Genomic DNA, 20,175 nt, shown 5'->3' on the forward strand with positions numbered 1-20,175 from the left:
GGATGAAAAGAAAATTAATGCCAGGAACTTCAGGGGAGATTTTATTTCAATTATTACTGCCTAGTGGCAGGAGCCTGAGAAGAGCAGGTCAAGGTGCGTACCCGAAGAGGCAGCCCCCGGGAAAGGCACTAGAAAGGGGAGGGCAGAGAACAGCTGGGAAAGAAGAGAAGGAGGGGACCAGTGAGCCGGCACCCCCAGGTGAGAACGTACAAAAACTCTGTGACGCGAGAGTCCCGTGGTGCTCAGGTGGCCCTTTCCCGCTCAGGTGAGCTCCTCCCGCGCCTCCTATTGGACCAGGATTCCGTGGCGCTGGGAGGGCGACGCAGCCCGGTCTAGTTCAGGGTCTAGGGCGTCGCGTCACTTCCGGTAGCGCGGAGCTTGTAAAACACCCTAGAGAGAAAATGGCGGCGGCGGCGGCGGCAGCGGCTTCGGCGCCTCAGCAGCTCTCGGATGAAGAGCTTTTCTCTCAGCTCCGCCGTTACGGCCTGTCTCCTGGCCCAGTGACGGAGAGCACCCGCCCGGTCTACCTCAAAAAGCTGAAAAAGCTTCGAGAGGAAGAGCAGCAGCGGCAGCACCAGTCGGGGGGCCGCGGCAACAAGACGCGGAACAGTAATAACAATAACACGGCAGCCGCCACGGTCGCCGCTGCAGGACCGGCTTCGGCGGCCGTCGGCGTGGGGGTCCGGCCGGTCTCCGGAGATCTCTCCCACTTTCGGACTCCTGGGGGCCTGGGCCGAGTCTCGGCCTCCGGCCCGGATGGCCCCTCGGGAGGGCCCGGGGGCGCCTCGGCCGCCCCCTCGGCTGGCAGCAAAGTGCTTCTGGGCTTCAGCTCGGACGAGTCGGACGTGGAGGCCAGTCCTCGGGACCAGGCCGGCGGCGGGAGCGGCAGGAAAGACCGGGCTTCGCTCCAGTACCGCGGACTCAAACCGCCGTCGGCGCCCCTGGCCGCCAGCGAAGTGACTAACAGCACCTTGGCCGAGCGGAGGAAGCCCCACTCCTGGTGGGGGGCCAGGAGGCCGGCGGCCCCCGAGCTGCAGACCCCGTCGGGGAGAGATGGAGCTGCGGAGGACGAGGAAGAGGAGGGCGAAGAGCGGGAGGACAGGGACCCGGAGGCGGAGGAGCCGCTGTGGTCCGGCCGGACGGTGAACGGCAGCCGGCTTCTCTCCTACAGCTGCAGGGAAAACTACTCGGACTCGGAGGAAGAGGAGGACGTCGACGTGGCCTCAGGCAGACAGGTATTAAAGGACGACTCCCTTTCCCGGCATCGGCCCAGACGGAGCCATAGTAAGCCTCTTCCCCTGCCGTCTTCTAAATCGGCCGGCGGCCGGCTGGAGCCCTCGGTTCACGGAGGGGGAGGAATCGGGATGAATGACAGGGCGGCGGCCGCGGGGAGTCTAGACAGGAGTCGAAACCTCGAAGAGCCCGCTGTGGCGGCGGCGGAGCTGGGAGGAGGGTGTGATCAACTGGACTCCAGCCCTATTCCTAGATACCGTGTTAACGCGAAGAAACTGGCCCCCTTTCTGCCCCCGCCACTGACTGACATGGACGCAACCATGGATCCGTCCACAGGCTCTCGTCTTAAAACCAATAATCATATCGGCGGTGGGGCCTTCAGTGTGGACTCCCCCAGGATTTTCTCCAACAGCCTCCCGCCCAGTGCGGCGGTGGCCGGCTCTGCTCCACTCAGGATCAATCACTCCAATCATACGGGCTCCAATCACACCTACCTGAAAAACACATACAGCAAGCCGAAGCTTTCCGAACCTGAGGAAGAACTTCTCCAGCAGTTTAAACGGGAGGAGGTGTCCCCAACCTCGGGTTTCAGTGCCCACTACTTGTCGATGTTTCTCTTAACTGCTGCCTGCTTATTTTTCCTATTATTGGGACTGACTTACCTAGGAATGAGAGGGACAGGAGTATCCGAGGATGGGGCACTCAGCAGTAAGTATTAAACCCCCTGGCTTAGATAACAAAGGGGGTGTTTGTAATTTGCTCTGACTGTGCTGGACATTTTACATGTGGTGACTTCTGTCTTCAAGAACATGGTTTAATAGTGAGTGCAAAAAATTGAGTGCAGTTGGGTCATCTTTCTTTAAGAAAGAACATTATTGCCATTATCAGAATGATAATCCCGTGGCCGATTAAAAGATTTTTGTGAATGACATGTTGGGAAATCCAAAACAAATTTTAAAAAGGATTATTTTACAAACCTGTTAGTAAAATGAATTTATTTAAGTTTTCTTTAGTCTTAAATAACTGTATGTATAGATGCCAATTACTGAATAGTTTTGAAGTAGTATGATTGTTAACAGGCATCATAAATGCAGTGGTTTTTTTTTAACTTTAGTTGTGATTCTGAAAGGCAGTGTAGAATTTCTTGAAATTGCTGTTATTTTGTAGTATTAAGTACGTGTGTAGGTAGTTCTGCAATTTTTAAAAAGTGAGTGAAAATAGAAAGTAGGAAGATACAGTCCTAAGTTAATTTCCCAGCCCAAAGCATCGCTCTTCTCACCACTGAAAAAAGTAGTGGTATCTGGATTGGTTTCTAGGCCCTGCCATTTACTTGTTAAATGACTTTAGGGAAGTCTGTGCATTCATTCACTGAGCTAGCATCATCATCTCTGTGCTGAGCAGTCAGGATACAGTAGTGAAAAGTCAAAGTATTCCTGTCCTTCAACACGAGAAGATGAATACAGATCATTTTGTGTTTATGAAGGAAGTAAGGATGGAGTAATTGGTGTATGCTACTTTAGAGTTGGTAAGAGTAGGTACTGTTTGAGGCAAGACCTGAAGCAGGAGGAGACAGCATTGTCGGGATATAGGGAAACATTCTGGGTGGAGATTTTAAGAGGAAAGGCCTCGAGCTGAGCAAGAGCTTTCCTGTAGATTAGAGTGGTTGGAGCACTTTGAGCCAGGGGGAGTGAGCAAGAATTTGAGCTTCCCTTTTTTAATCTCTAAATGATGCTAATATTGAGTAGAATGATGCTTTGAAGATTAAAAGAAAGTAAATTTAGTGCATGATACACTGCTGAATACGTAATTTCTCAATGTAAGTCTGTTTCCTCACTCCCCCTGAAACTTCCTACCCTTTTCAACCCAACGTGAATTCACTGTATCATATTTTGTATTTCTAAAATTGGCTTAGTATTATTAGATTTATTTCAAAGTAGTGAATGATGCACCTAGACTCAGATAAAGAGTAGAAGTAAAAATAGTGTAAGCTTGGATTTGGATACAGCCAGTTCTAACATAATGAAATGATAGATTTACTATTCAGAATTACTATATTGCTTGAATAGAGGGTTTAGAAGAGGACTGAAATATAGCACTCACTTAATTGGTACCCTGGGAGCAAGTACGATTTATTCTGTCCTGCCCCAAATACTTGGGAGAAAAAAGAATTAAGGTCACCCTAGGAATTAAACCAGTAAAGTTCATGTAAGTTAAATGACATTACCTATCAACAGTACTTAATCTGCATCTGTTTTTTTTGGGGGGGGGGTTGGTCTAACAACAACTTTATGACCTGGACCTAAAGAGCTAAGTGCTTTACACATATTAACTCATTGACTCTTCCCAACAACTCACAGAGGTGGGTAGTGTTTATCCTCATTTTGTAGATGAGAACAGTGAGACCCAAGGAAGTTAAGAAAGGTACCCACAGTTGAACAGCTAATGAATAATATTTTGTTTCAAAATTTTTTCAACTATGAAAAAATAGTCTGTATTCCTAACATTACTTTGGATATCGTTTGTAGAGAGTGTTCTAAATAAGAGGATATTTTAATTTTATTAGGATTAATAAAACAATTGAATATTTGGTAGGATTCCAAACAGAATTGCTGATGAGCACAATTCTCAATTAAGATGACTATCACATCTTTTTCCATACTGTGACGAAAAATGACTAATATTTTCTTAGGTATCAAAAATTTCAAATAGGATAGAAAGGGATAAGACTGGTAAGGTTTTGGTACCCTCTTCACCTTCACCAACGCGGAATTCTGGAAGGAAATTAGAAAGTGTTTTGCCTTTTAATACATAGTGAATGTGAGGTAGCCTGAGGGTCATGAAAGAACAGTGGCTAAGAGGTGTAAGATCTGGGTATAAGGACTTGTGAAAATGACCAAAGTCAGGTTCCTTAATTTTTGAGCTTCATTCTATGTATTAAATGAGCGTAGTAATTTCTGTTGTCTGTGGGGTTGTTAATATCAAATGAGATAATTTGTTGAACATAAATTGGTATTAGCTCAACTCAAAAGTTTAGGTAAAAGTTGTACACCTGGTAAACTATAGTATATACAGTGTCTGGCAGAAGTAAGGCCTGCCTAAGTGTGGTTGGTAGGGTAGTAATATGGGTGTAATAACTTATAGTTTTTTAAAAAAATATTTATTTATTTTTAGAGAGAGGGGACAGGAAGGAGAAAGAGAGGGAGAGAAACATCAATGTGTGGTTGCCTCTCATGTGTCCCCCACTGGGGACCTGGCCCCCAACCCAGGCATGTGCCCTGACTGGGAATCGAACCAGCGATCCTTTGCTTCACTGGCCCGTGCCCAATCCACTGAGCTACACCAGCCAGGGCTAATAACTTATAGTTTTAATTTGAACATTTCACCTAAAATGTCATGTGGTCCACTTGAGTGGGATATTGTTATATTACAGAATTACATGCTTATGATTTTGTAATAAAAGATTTTATAATAAAAAGGGGGCATTATTTCTGCCTGACTCTGTATGTAAAGAGAAATAGTTAAGTCATTTCTGTAAGTGGCATTTAGTGTATTTCTTATCTATTCAACATTTAATTTTTATTAAGTTCCATTAAATACACATTGTAGACATTGATACAGAAATTTGAATCAAAGTGTAATGAATCCTTAAATGTATCATGTCCTTGACTTACACTACACCCTGGTTGAAAGCTGTGCCTGCTAGTTGTTAGTCTGCATACTTAACGGTGAATAATTTTCACTCCCTATATTTATGTATCCTGATCCTTTGTCATATTATAATGGTTAACTGATGCTTAACCATAGGGTTCAAATAGTGTGCTTAAGGGAATAGTTTTACTTTGAGTAATTATTTATGAGAAGATTGTAGGTTATATGTGAGAGTAAGCTTTAGTACGTTTTTATTAGTTATTTAAATTATGTATAACATGTAATAGATTAGCCTTTTAAGTAGTTCTTAATCATTTGGTCTTTGAAAAGTTTTCATCAATGCCTAGTTTTATTAATTAAATTACTGTGAGTTTCTACTTCCTCATCCATAAAACTGTGGGGTTGGATTAGATGATCTTGAAGCTTTTTTTCAATTCTAAGTTTTAAGATTCTAACTTTGAACTGCCCTACCAAAATAACTCAAAGATCAGTCTACAGTCAGATCATGGCAATCCATCCAAAGAAAATAGGCAGAATTTACTATCTTAGGCTCATATGATCATTATTTTAGATACTGGTTTTTAATTACAAAAGACATGATTTTTGTAGGAAATGTGAATAGAGATCTATGGAGCAAAAGATGAATGGGTATTGTATCCCTCTCTTCTTACTCTCATGATCACCTCAATATAAGTTCAAATAATAATCTTTTAAGAAATTTATTAATGTTTTCCAGGTAATGCATACATTTATATATATACATGTGTATACATTTTTATCCAACAACAGAGTGCTTACTATGTGCCAAGCAATATTTTAAGCAGCAGAGAGATGTGTTGAACAAGACAGATGAAATCTCTTCTCATGGAGCTTACTTTCTGATGGAGAAGATGGACAAATAAACAAAAGTTTCAGATAGTGATAGTTGCTAAGACAAAGTAATGATAGTAACTTTGGAGGCTGGGCTAGAGGGAAATGCGCTATTATAAGCAGTTGGGGCAGGCCTCTCTGAGAATTGAGAACTGAATTGTTCAAAGGAACTAGCCAGTCATAGGGAGAAGAGAAATTTAGGCAGAAGTAACAGCAAGTGTGAAGACCCTGATGCAAAAAACAAGTTTACCATGTTGAAGCATCAGAATAGAATGGCCAGTGTGTCTGGGGCATGGCATATGATGATGACGTCAGAAGTAGGCATGGGCTAGGTCATAAATGATGTAAAGGCCGTAGAAAGGAATCTGAATTTTATTTTAAGTGACATACTGTACATATTCTGAAACTTGTTTTTTTTTTACTTAATGGTATATCATTGGTAACTTTCCATGTATTAAGTTTAAGTACAAAAGCAAAATAAAAAATCTCATTCTCTACTAGTTCCTCTCTAAACCTATAAAAATGCTAGAATATCTACCATCCAGAAAATGTTGTTCTTCAACCCTTTATTCTCCTCTTACCAAGATTCACTAACCCTTTTCTCTTCTGCCATTCACTCAACCCCTCTGTAGTTTAGCTTTCTTTACTATCCATTCCTCTCTGCCTCAAGTCATCAACTACTGAGTTGCCTAATCCAAGAAAGACTTCAAGTTCTTATCTTCATCTCTTCCATACTTTTAATACACTGAGAACTCCGTTCTTCACAAAACTCTCCAAATTTCTATATTGCCACTTTCTCCTGCCTCATTTTTGTTTACTCCAGTCCACGTTTGTTTTAAATATAGTAGTTTATTTATATAATAAATAAATAAACCTATTTATTTATTTATTTATTCTGTATTACTTATTTTTGGCTCTGTTCTTTTGTACAGTTTCCCTGGGTAGTTTTATCCATTCTCCAAACTTACACCTTTGAATTTTGTATTTTCACATTAGCTTTTTTCTCTCCTGAGTTCTAGATTTATTTGTTTATTAGATGACTTTTGGATATACCAGAAGTACCAAAAACCATCTGTACTCATCAGCTTTGTATACTTTCACTTCATTTCTCCCCTTGTTACTTGTTTTAGTTTTATTTAATTCATTATGCTATTATATAGTTGTCCCATTTTTTTCCTCCATTTTCTCTGGCTCTGCCCTGCAGCCCCTTCCCACCAGCACCCCCCACCTCCCTTAGGTCATGTCCATAGGTTGAACATGTTAAGTTCTTTGGCTTCTCCATTTCTTATATTAACCTCTCCCTGTCTATTTTGTGCCTACCAATTATGCTGCTTATTCTCTCTTCCTTTCCCCCATTCTTTCCCCCTCGCTGATAACCTCCATATGATCTCCATTTCTGTAATTCTGTTCTAGTTGTTTGCTTAGCTTGTTTTTGTTTTGTTTTTTAGGTTTAGTTGTTGATAGTTGCAAGTGTGTTGTCATTTTAGTGTTCGTAGTTTTGATGTTCTTTTTCTTAGGGAGAAGTCCCTCTAACATTTCATATAATAAGGACTTGGTGATGATGAACTCCTTTAACTTTACCTTACCTGGGAAGTACTTTATCTGCCCTTCCATTCTAATTGAGAGCTTTGCTGAATAGAATAAACTTGAATGTAGGCCCTTGCCTTTCATGACTTCTAGTACTTCATTCCAGCCCCTTCTTGCCTGCAAGGTTTCTTTTGAGAAATCAGCTGACAGTCTTAGGGGAACTCCCTTGTAGGTAACTGTCTCCTTTTCTCTTGCTGCTTTTAAGATTCTGTCCTTATCTTTAATCTTGGGTAATGTAGTTATGATGTGTCTTGGTGTGTTCCTCCTTGGGCCCAATTTCCTTGGGATTTTCTGAGCTTCTTGGTTTCCTGAAAGTCTGTTTCCTTTGCCAAATTGGGAAAGTTCTTCTTCATTACTTTTTCAAGTAAGTTTTCAGTTTCTTGCTGTTTTTCTTCTTTTGGCACCCCTGTGTTCCCACATTGAAACGTTTAAAGTTGTTCCAGAGGTTTGTAAGCCCCTCCTCATCTTTTGAATTCTTGTTTCTTCATTCTGTTCTGGTTGAATGCTTATTTCTTCCAAATCATTGCTTTGAATCCCAATATCCTTTCCTTCACTGTTGGTTCCTTGTATATTTCTCTTTATTTTACTTTGTATAGCCTTCACTTTCTCCTCTATTTTGCAATGATACTCAATCATTTCTGTAAGGATCTGATTACCAGTGTTTTGAATTCTGCAGCTGATAGGTTGGCTCCCCTCATTGCTTAGTACTTTTTATGGAGTTTTGATATGTTTTATTTGGGCCATATTTCTGTGTCTCAGTGAATCTGTTATGTTGTAAGTGGTAGAGCCTTAGGTATTCACCAGGGTAGGTAACCCACTTTGCTAGGTTGTGGCACTGTATGTGGGGGAGGGGTCAGAGAGAATAATGCTGCTTGCTCAGCTCTTGTCCTGCTACCCACAAACAAAGTCGGCCCTTCTGGTGCTGATTTCTGGGTGGGTGGGTTTGTGTACGTTCTAGAACCCTGTAGGTCTCTACAACAGACTCTTCCTGCAAGGCTGGGAGTTTGCCATTTCATTCCCCACAGGTTCTTAAAGCCAGAAGTTTTGAGGCTTTAGTTTCCTGTGCTGGAACCCATGGGTCACGCAGTCTATCTTGCACCCTAGTTGTTCCCTCTGGCTTATCTGCATATGAATGTGCAAGTTCTTGGCCCACCAGCCTCTGTGGCCTTGCCTACTCAGTCTGTGGCCTTGCCACATGTCCTCTCCACCCCTCATACCAGTGTGGATGAATGTTTCTTCTTTAACTCCTTGGTTGTCGAACTTCCATACAATTCCATTTTCTGGCAGTTCTGGTTGTTTTTTGTTTTTAAGTTTGTTGTTGTCCTTTTGATTGTGCAAGGAAGTAAAGTGTATCAGCCTATGCCTCCATCTTGGCTAGAAGTCCTGTTACCTGTTTTAGTTAATGGCACTTCTATCCACCAGTGCCTAAGCTAGAAACCTTGATTTGCTTGGATTTCTTCCTTTCTTTCATCTTCCTACCAAACCTCAAACCTTAATCTAATTGGTTCCTGAGCCCAGTAGTTCCATATCCTGTGATTCTTTTGAATCTGTTTCTCTCAGTCACCACTGCTCTAGGTTAGTCTCTAGTCCAGGGGTGTCAAACTCATTTTCACTGGGGGCCACATCAACCTTGTGGTTGCCTTCAAAGGGCCAAATGTAATTTTAGAACTATAAATGTAACTACTCCTTAACTAGGGGCAAGGAGCTTGGCGCTGCCGCCAGGTAGAAACAAGGTGCTGGGCTGGATAAAACAAAGTGGAGGGCTAGATTTGGCCCATGGGCCTTGTGTTTGCTACCTGTGCTCTAGCCTGAACTGTTTCAGTAGCATTCTAAGAGGTGTTCTTACTTCTAGGATGTAGCTCTTTCAGTCCATTTTTCTGTGCCAGAGGAATATTTCTAAAACATAACTGCAATAATTCACTCTCTTGCTTAAAATTACTCAGTTGCTTTCTCTAATTGGATAAAATCTAAAATCCTTGGCTAAACAACTAACAGTCTGGCTATACCTGCTCTTCTACTTTGATTTCTTACCGATCCCTCTTATATTTTACTTTCTAGAACATTGGAATTTTCTGAAATGCTACTTGGTGTTCACTGAATACAGCGAGAAATTTTGTACCTTTATGCCTTTGCACATTATTCCTTTCTTTGGGATTGTTTCTTCCTATTAACTGCTATTTATTTATTTTGTTTTTTAGAAACTGTCATCTGTACATATCTTTTCTCCCTTCTTTACCCTAGAGTTTACCCATTATTCTTTGCCTAAATAAGATCTTATATGTCATTCCATAGCATTTATTACAGTGTATTACAATTGTGTGTGTCCTTTGTGTCCTTGAAGTAGTATCTCTATAGGAGGAATTGAATGCACTGGCAAAGGGCACAGACTTTTCACAATTTCTGAGTTTGATATTTATTTCTGTCTCTTATACCTGCTCTGTGACTTTACTAGATACTCACTTGCCTCATATTAAACGTGAAGATCATAATACCAGCCTCCAGGTGGCTTTAGGCATTATGTGAGATAATATATGTAACATTTTAGTGTTGTTGCCTAGCATATGGAAATCACTTAATAGGTGGAAGTCACATATATTCTTGGCACAAATTTGTTACTCAGTAAATATTTATTGAACAAATGATCACCTATCAGGTACCCAATATACACGCACTGATTAACTCATTATCTAACTTGGGAATTGGTTAACTGCTCAGTACCTAACTTAATACTCTGTAGTGGGAAGGATACAAAGGAAATATTCCTACAGAATCTTCCACTTCACTAATAATAGTCACAGGAGATGGTTAAGAAACATAGAAGACATTATGCGATATCTTTAAGTGCCACACTTTTAAAAATGAGGAATGTTTGCTGTGAGTTGGATCAATGTTAAATGATCAAAAGCCCTGATTCCAAATTTGGACTTTGTTCTGCAGATTGAGCAATGAGAATCCATGGAAGTTTTAAAGTAGAGGACTAGTATGGTCACATTGATTTTTTTTTTTTTTTAAGAAAGATAAACTGGTGGTGGTATAGGTAATGGAGTGACAGAATTGGAGAGAAGGAATGGGGTGATAGGAACTGGAGGCAGACATGGAGTAATGAAAACCTAAAGGAGGTTTATAACTACAGGGATGGAGTAGGGTCTGTGATTGAGAGAATACATTCAAAGACAGAAATACTTGGTGACTATTTGGATACAGAGAATAAAGGAGAGGAGTCAAAGATTATTCTGTGGTCATGAGCCTGGATGGTTGATAGACTAGGGATACCATTGAGAAGAATTAGAGATGTGGAAAAGAGATTTTGTTTGGGAAAAGGTAGTACAGAGAAAATTATTTGGGGTTTATTTTTTTAATTGTTCGAGTAGAAATATCCAGTAGGCTCTTGCTGATGCTCAATGTGAGTACTACCACTGTTTACTAAAGAAATAGACACCTTGACATTACAAAGGTATGTCATACCTTTGGGGTGCCATAGTATTTTTAAAAGTATATTTTTACTTTTTCAAGTAATTAGACTAAACAGAAGGCCCGGCATTTGGTATCTATAGTTGTGGGGTGGCTCTGCTTGTAGAGCCCCCCACCCCACTCTGTCCACCCGGATGAATATAAATCTACCAAGACATGATCTGCTTGGGAAGGAAAGGTGGCCTATCTCTCAAAGGTGAAGGACCAGGAGCCTTTTCTTCAATGGGCTTTTATTGGGTTCAGTTTGCACAGGAATACAGGTAAAGCTCATCAATCATTGTCAGGAAGTAAGGATCAAACAATAGATAACATACAAAAAACTATGAGGGATTATTCTGAGTCAGGGTCAGATAGCTAAAGAGCCATAAAACTTTGGGGAAACAAACTCATTCTATGCTTGGACCCTTATTATTTATTATTTTTTTCCTTTTTTTAGAAATATATTTTATTGATTATGCCATTACAGTTATCCTATTTCCTCCCTTCATTCCCCTCCACCCTGCACACCCCCTCCCCCACCATTCCCCCCCTTTAGTTTATGTCCATATGTCACAAGTTCTTTAGAGTCTGTATTTCCCCTACTATTCTGGCCCTCCTCCCTATCTATTTTTTACCTACTGTCTATGCTACTTATTCTCTGTACCTTCTCCCCCCTTCTCCTCCCATGCCCCTATTGCTAACCCTCCATGTGATCTCCATTTCTATGGTTTTGTTCCTAATCTAGCTGTCCTCTTAGATTGTTTTTGTTTTAGGTGTGGTTGTTAATAACTGTGTGTTTGCTGTCCTTTCACTGTTCATATTTTTTATCTTCTTTTTCTTAGATAAGTCCCTTTAGCATTTCATATAATACGGGCTTGGTGATGATGAACTCCTTGAATTTGACCTTATCTGAGAAGCACTTTATATCTGCCCTTCCATTCTAAATGAAAGCTTTGCTGGATAAAGCAATCTTGGCTGTAGGTCTTTGGATTTCATGACTTGGAATACTTCTTTCCTGTAAGGTCTCTTTTGGAAAATCAGCTGACAGTCTGATGGGCACTCCTTTGTAGGTGACTGTCCCCTTATCTCTTGCTGCTTCTAGGATTCTCTCCTTCATTTTAATCTTGGCTAATGTAATTATGATGTGCCTTGGTGTGTTCCTTCTTGGGTCCACCTTCTTTGGGACTCTCTGAGCTTCCTGGACTTCCTGGAAGTCTATTTCCTTTGCCAGATTGGGGAAGTTCTCCTTTATTGCTTGTTGAAATAAGTTTTCCACTGATGGCTGTTCCTCTTCTCCTTCTGGTACCCCTATAATGCAGGTGTTGGAATGTTTAAAGATGTCCTGGAGGTTCCTAAGCCTCTCCTCATTTTTCTGAATTCTTGTTTCTTCATTCTTTTCTGTTTGATCATTTTTTTCTTCCTCTGGTCCACTCCCTTGATTTGAGTCCCAGTTTCCTTTTCATCACTATTGGTTTCCTGTGCATTTCCCTTCATTTTAATTAGTTTAGCCTTTATATGTTCCTCTACTTTGTGACTAAAATCAACCAGTTCTGTGAGCAATCTTGATCAGCAGTGTTTTGAACTGTGCATCTGAAAGGTTGGCTCTTTCTTGGTTGCTTAGAATTATAGGCTCTGGGGCTTTGAGCTTGTTCTTGAGCTATAATGTTTTGATCTGTTCACACCTGTTATGTATGAGGGGCGGAGCCTTAGGTGTTCACCAGGGTGGGGTGACCCAGTAGCTGGGTTGTGATTCTGTACATGGGGGCGGTGTCAGAGAGGAAAAAAGTGGCGCTTTGCTCTGCTCTCTCTCAGATTTCTGCCCCCTCTGTGGTTTCCCAAAAGCAAATTGGGCCCTTCTGGTGCTGGTTCCTGGGTGTGTGGGCTTGTGTACCCTCTAGGACCCTGTGGGCCTCTCCAGCTCTCTGTGAGCCTGGGAGCCTCTCCCGACACCTCGACACCTCGACCCCGAAAGTCTTTCCAATTGGTGCTTTCTGGCTCTGATTCCCGTTGCTAGGGCCCTAGCCGGAGCGGTCTGTCTCACTGTTCACTCCTTCACTTGGTTTATCTGCGTGCGAATGTGTGACCATGGTCAGCCAGCCACCCTGCACCCTCACTGGGTCCGCCTGTTGCCACCCCATGCCTGGGATCTGCCAACCACCGCCGCCTACGCTCCTGGGTCTGTCCCACCCAACTATCTTTCCTCCACGACGACCTGGCTCTGCTGCTGACTCCGCCCCTCTTACCCACTGACTCCGCCCTTCTTACTGGTCTGGCTGAATGGTTCGGTTGTTGTCCAACTTCCGTACAGTTCAATTTTCTGTGTTGTGGCTGCATTTCTGTTACTAAAACTTCGTTGTCTTTAAACTTAGTTGTGCGAGGAGGCACAGTGTTTCCACCTACTCCTCCTTGGCCAGAAGTCGGACCCTTATCATTTAAATTGAGGGTGTTAACAAAGCAAGTCTCACAGGATTTTATGCATTCTTTCTTAGGCCTGATTGCCCCAGGGAACCTGTCCTTTCCAGCAGGGGGCTGCACTCACCTCCAACATTGTTTTAGGCTTAAGTCAGGCAGGGGAAGTAAGGGAGCCAGGAGATTAGGAGACTTCCTGCAGACAGAATGAAGACTCAGGCTATGTCAAAGCTGAGGGAGAAGGGTCTATCACCCCCTTTTTCTGTAGCCCCCTCAAGTTCTTCCCTAAGGGCCCCTTGAAGACTGTGCCCATCTTAGGTCACCCCTCCCTTGAGGAATCTTACCCATCATTGGCTAACCAGTCATCTGCCCTGGGCCAAGCAGGGTGAAGTAAAAGGAGGAAGAAGTGGTGCCCCTGCCTGGGAGATATGCTTTGTCTAAGCTTTGTCTCCTTAGTGGCTTATGGTCCTGAGGTCTGTCATTCAGCCTTAGTCTTGGAGGGTTATAGCTTCTGAATCCAGGCAGGGCGGTTCCCTACATATAATGAAATAGACATGAGAATGTTGAGAAATAGGTTATGCTGTCATTCTGGAAGAGTGAAAGCCGACTGTTACATTTGAAATTCCTCAAAGTTGACTACTATGTAAAGAAAGATCCCTGGGAACACCATGGTTTGAATATCCCAGTTTGATGATTTAAGAAATTAAAATTCACTCTTGAAATTTTCATTTGAAAATTATCTTTAGAATAATTTAAAAATCATCAGAGCAGAAACTATGGATTCCCTGTGAGAATATCCATAGAGCTTCTTTTGAGGAAACACAGCTATCAGGATTTAGAGGCAATATTGGCCTCTAAGAACAGAGTTAAGAGAATTAATAAAGTACTTGGCTTTGCACATGAGACATAATAATAATAGTAGCAGCTAACCCTATATAAGCACCCTGTGTGAGATACTAAGAAAAACAACTAAAATTGTTACTTCATCTTCATGAGACCGGTATGTATCCCATTTTGTAGGAATACAGAAACTGAGACATGCAGACAAGTTAAGTAACTTGCCCGCGGTCCTGTGGCTAGTAAGTGTAGAGATGGTATTTGGATTCAGTTGCTCTTAACCACTCCGCTAGATTGATTGCCTTTTAATCTGTGTAAGTACATAAGGACTTTGTACATTCTCTATTGTTATTTTCAAGAAAATTATGAAAGATATGGATGGATGAAACAGATTAATGCACAGTCTCAAATCTGGTGGGGAAAGTAGTCTTCTGGTTTGCATTACCACTTTAAAACTTGTGTTTTTCATTATTAATTCTCAAAATAGTAAAGAATATAGTACATTTTTTCTCCCTTTTTTGCTTGTTTTAAATAAACTTTATATGTATTTTCCCTATACATATATTTGTTTCAATGGGAATGAATTATTATACAATTTCAGGGATCAGGGATACTTAAAAAATTAGATATTTTCATAGTTCCTCAGTAGAGTTGTGCTGTTTTAAAACTAGCTTCTTATTGCTCAATACTTATTCTGTATTAACTTTACCTATCTGAAAAATATTTTTATATAAATAAAAGAACCTCAGTGCAAAGAGATATTTAATCTGGTGTATAAGTAGTTTAAAAATAAAGTATAGTTTAAACTACCAGAAATCTCCAAAATATATGGTAAACTGTAGTAGCAACTTATTTATAAAAATTATATTGCTAATGGTATATCTTTATTCTAATACTGTATTGATTTATTGTACTCTAAGAATTGATGCCGTTTAATCTGAAAACCTAGCCCAATTGTGGAAATTCTTATAACAACTATTGCCTCATAACTTTAGATTTTGACTTTTATACTCAGTTTATTTTGAACAGATTGTAAAGTGAGCCAGCAACAGTATATTTGAATAATCTTTGAATTTCGTTGTTTTAATAATGCATACTTTAACCTGACTCATCCAAGTGATTGGTTAAAATAACATATACCTTTAACAACAGGATTTACTTTTAGTATTTATATATCTAATATTTTATAGTTAAGTTTTACATACTTGCCATCATTCCTTTGTAAATATATTTCTAAGGCCATTAACTTTTTAAAAAGATTATAAAAATTTGTGCTAATGGAGGTAATGTCAAAAAATAGGAAAACATCTATTGTGTGGAAGTCATCATGTATTACTTTTACACTGTCTTAATTTTTGTTTTCCTTAGAGGTATAGAGTTTAAAATTATACTACTTTTGTTTGGGTAACAGATTTATGCTCTATCTATGTCTGTAGACTTTTGTTTAAAATGTTTTTGCAAGATGACTTCTGAATTCATTTTTACAGCCATGTTGATATTAAATGGCAAGCTAACATTTAGGAACAAGGCTTCTATGCAAAGCTATGCAAGAGTTGAGTTCAGCTGTTCTAAACTAATTGAGTGATAAGTGTGCACCAACAATTACTCTCCTGCCCAGAATGTGCTATGAATAGAAAAAAAATCCTTTAGTAGCTATGAGCGTTTTAACATATATCAGAACATTATTTTGTTTTGCACTTAGACTCCTTTTATACATATCAATATATAGGTACAGAAGGAATTTGCTTATGGTGGCTAATTTCCGAAAACATTTTATATGTTTAAAGGAAGCTTTGCTCTGTAGGAATTGACCTAGGTGTAATTTTTAAACTTAGGTATAAGTTTACATAAAGAAAAGGCCATTGAAATTGATTAGGAAGGGGAAATTTTAGAATATCTGTTTCTTCTAGTTCCTGGGCTATGGCTGGAACTAGAGCTTTAGAGCCATGGCCAGCCTTATAATGACTTCTTAGGTTTATAAGGGTTCCTTCTGTGGTATCACAAATGCTTTAGTTTGTTTAGTTCACTTGAAGAAATATTTGTTAAGGTTCTATTTATCTTTATACTCACTCATCATAAATTATTTATTGGGCACTAGCCATGTGCCAAGCAATACTATGAGTATATACTTTCTAGAATGATACGAGTGACACTCTTCCCCCAGACACTGCCTCCCTTCCCTGTACATAGTGGTGTCATTCTATTCATTTAAAAAAATATTTATGCAGTAGCCAGTTTTCAGAATTAAGATTTGGTTACAGTGCAGTGCTATTTCATATTTGTATATTGTGACTTGGGAAACAACTTTAAAGATTAGATTCTGCAAATTTGAGTATGTCCTATGGTACACTCTACCAAATGTGTACTCTACACAAAAGAAGTAGTTTCATTTCTTGGAGGTTTTTGGAAGTAATTATAAAGTAAAAAAGGAAGAGACATGCAGAGTGAGTTTGCCAAAAATTAAAATGTTATCAACATGAAGTGTTTATGATTAGGGTTCAAGAGGTTCTAGAAATATCCTATGTTTATGACAAGAAGTCTTGTTTTGTTTTTTTTAAACCGTCATTTTCAAATGTTCTCTCCTTCAGATTCTAGAGCTTTAAGTGCTAAAAGCATTTGTTGAGAGTTTCTATGTGTGAGCAATTTATCTTAATTTTCATGAGGGAAAAAGTTTATATTATCTTCATGAGAAAACTGAAATATAAAGAGAATAAGATTACAAAATATCTTGTCTGCAGTCACACAGCCATTAAGTTTTAGAGCCAGCACCTGAACCCACAGCGTGACTTCAGAGTTCACAATCTTTTTTTTTTTTTCAAGATTTTATTTATTTATTTTTATAGGGGAAGGGAAGGAGAGAGGGAGAGAAATATCAGTGTATCCTCTTGTNGAGTTTCTATGTGTGAGCAATTTATCTTAATTTTCATGAGGGAAAAAGTTTATATTATCTTCATGAGAAAACTGAAATATAAAGAGAATAAGATTACAAAATGTCTTGTCTGCAGTCACACAGCCATTAAGTTTTAGAGCCAGCACCTGAACCCACAGCGTGACTTCAGAGTTCACAATCTTTTTTTTCTTCAAGATTTTATTTATTTATTTTTATAGGGGAAGGGAAGGAGAGAGGGAGAGAAATATCAATGTATCCTCTTGTGTGTCCCCTGCTGGGAACTGGCCTGCAACCCAGGCATGTGCCCTGACTTGGAATCGAACCGTGATCCTTTGGTTCACAGGCCCTGCACTCAATCCACTGAGCTACACCAGCCAGGGCCAGAGTCCACAATCTTAACCACCAGGCAGCAGTAGATTCTCTTATGTATCTTCTCTCACCTACTAACTTTATTTGGGTAGGTAAGTCACTTCACAATCTCTGGACCTTGGTTTTTGGCATTTGTCAAATGAGGGGATAGAAAAAATCAACCTATTTCTAGCCAGTGACTTTTGTAGGAACTAATGTGATGATAATGTTTATGTAAATGCTTTGGAGGAATTTCAAGTGATATATAACTATATATTTTTCATATTGTAAGTTAGAATTTCTCAGCTATAGTAGTCTCATTTAAGTAACACATGTTCAGCACTCTGGCATGTCCTGTCAGTAATGCTAATAAGTGATAGGAGAGTGGGTTAAATTTATAGTCCTTATCAGTATTTTTACACCTTTTTCTCAAGTTGTTCGAGCGGGTGAAAAGAGTCATCTTTTTATATTACCAGTTGGTGCCTTCTCTCTAGGCACTGAAAAAGAATATTCTTATTTTTTTTCAGTTATATTTATTTAATAGAGTATGATGCACAATTTGAAACTAGATTTTAGCCTCATTGTACACTTGAAGGTAGATTTGCTGATAGGGAAGTCAGAGATGGGATATGTTGCTTTATTCCAAAATACAGTAGTGGATTTGAGACAGGAAAACATTTCTTAGGAACGTGGATGGGTCTTAGAGTAAGCTTGTGTTAACAGTATCTGAAGAACAGGCAGTGCATGCAGCTGGTAGAGAAGGATGGTCTTGTCACATGCTGTTCTTCATTCAGTTAGTTTGTAAGGTAAATAATAGTGCATAAGTACTGTTATTGCTAAAGTGGGAAGATGAAGTGTGTCTCTATGAATAGGCAATCAATTGAATGGAGATAATTGAGAAATTGGGGTATAAAATAATAAAATGGATTTGATAAATGGGATATTAAAAATCATACTTCCTAGGAAGTATAACGAATTTATAGCAGAGTAGGATTTTAGTCTCCTAAACAATTTATACGAAACACATAATGGAATTTTCATCTCATTTTGCATTTGAAACTATCAAATATGTGATTTGTTTAGACCAGAGCTGATAGAAATATAATATAAGCCACTTGTAAATTTAATTTTTCTACTGGCCATATTAAAAACTAAAAAAGAAACAGGTGAAAATAGTTTTATTAATGCATTTGATTTAATCCTGTATATTTAGAATATTATCATTTCAACATCCAGTCGGCATAAAATTATTGTCTGAGACTGATTTAAGGTCAGAATCTTTGTAGCAGAACAAGGATTTAATACTAAGTCTGATTCTAAAATCTTGTCCTGTTCTCTCTACTGTTCTAAAAGCATGGTCACCTAGTATAGGTAGGTGAGTGAGATATTTAGTTCTGCCATTGCTCACCTATTTTTGATTCACTGCAGTGACTTATGATTTAATGACTCCTTATTAAGATACAAAGATCTTCTTAGCTTGAAGTAGAAGTGATATTCCCTAAATTCCCTCTCATATTTTTTATTGGGAATATTCCTTTTTATTCTTTTCACCATTTCCTATTGTAAACTGCTTTGTACAGCTTTTCAAACTAGAATTGTAGGAGGGAGAGATGGCCTTTTGATTCTGGCATGTGATTGTCCTGGGAGATTAAGGAAAAATCAGCTCCTTTTGAGAAAAATGAAAACAGAAAACTTTTTTGGACATAAAATAAAAATTTTAAGGGTTTCAATACCTCCCTTTGAGAAAGATTTTGAGATACTTTTATTTATCACAGACTTTGAATTAAAAAATTATGTGTGGGTTGTTTTTTTTTGTTTTTTGTTTGCAAGATGTTGATTTGTGGTGGTTTTGTGAATGTTTGTGCACAAAGACAGGCTATTTGCTTCCAAAAGGAAAATGAGCAGTCCTTAATTTCTGAATAGGTTGTCTTAGTCTAGATCACATATAAAATAGTTGTTTGAACTTACAACGTGTTTAACTCACTGTTTTTAAGTTTAAGTTCAAGTTCCTAGACTAGCCCATAGAAGCCTATTTTAGCATTAATGTAGTATTGGTTTAAGTTTTGGATCCTAAGAGCAGTGGATCATGTTCTGTGGAAGTTGGGTGAGGAGGAAGCAAGTTTATTTTTAGCTCTTTATGTTTGTTTGTTATACTTCTTCATTTCTTAATTCCTGTCTGTATACTGGGCTAAGTTTTTTACTGTTCTATGATCTTGGCCAAACATCTAGGTGCTCAATAATTCATTTTTTAAAAATTGAGATTTAACTAACATAAACATTGTATTAATTTTAGCTGCTTAGTGATTTGATATATGTGTATATTGTGAAATGATTACCACAATAAATTTTAGTTAACATCTATCACTATACTTTATTACAGTTATTTTTCTCGTGCCAAGAACTTTTAAGATCTATTCTCTTGGCAACTTTCAGATATACAGTATAGCATGTATTAACTATAATCACCATACATTACATCTCCAGGAACTTATTTATTTTATAACTGGAAGTTTGTACCTTTTGACCACCTTCACTCATTCCATACAACCCTCTACCCCACCTCTGGCAAACAATAGTCTTTTCTCTGAACCTATGAGTTCATTTTTGTTTTGTTTTTTTAGATTCCACATGTAAGTGAGATAATTATTTTTTTTCTCTGACTTACTTCACTTAGCATAGTGCCCTGTAAATAGTAGGTCTGATTATTGGGTGCTTGGCAAATGTAAATATCTTGTCATCTTAAGCATTTTTTACGTCATTTTACAATTGAGGGGTTTTAATGGAGGATGAGATTAATCACTTTGTCCAAGGTTACAGATCCGAGAGGGGAGTTACGGGGTTGTGTTGACAGAATGACTTGGAAGCCCATCCTCTAATGATTATACTAGACTGCGTTCCACTTT

At 39.2% G+C, this 20,175-nt stretch overlaps 1 protein-coding gene across 1 annotated transcript in view; it reads left to right on the forward strand.

Annotated features, from left to right (window-relative positions):
- Positions 1 to 363: 363 nt before the first annotated feature.
- Positions 364 to 20,175, forward strand: part of LEMD3 (LEM domain containing 3) — a 67,942-nt gene continuing 48,130 nt past the window's right edge. Inside the window, exon 1 of the mRNA XM_037063083.1 lies at positions 364 to 1,941. Within this exon, the coding sequence (XP_036918978.1) occupies positions 402 to 1,941 (1,540 nt within the window). The 5' untranslated portion in view covers positions 364 to 401. The remainder of the gene's footprint in view (positions 1,942 to 20,175) is intronic.

Source organism: Sturnira hondurensis, unplaced genomic scaffold (genome assembly GCF_014824575.4).
Source record: "Sturnira hondurensis isolate 20B ecotype Veracruz unplaced genomic scaffold, ASM1482457v3 Scaffold0014384, whole genome shotgun sequence".
Taxonomy (NCBI): Eukaryota; Metazoa; Chordata; class Mammalia; order Chiroptera; family Phyllostomidae; genus Sturnira; species Sturnira hondurensis.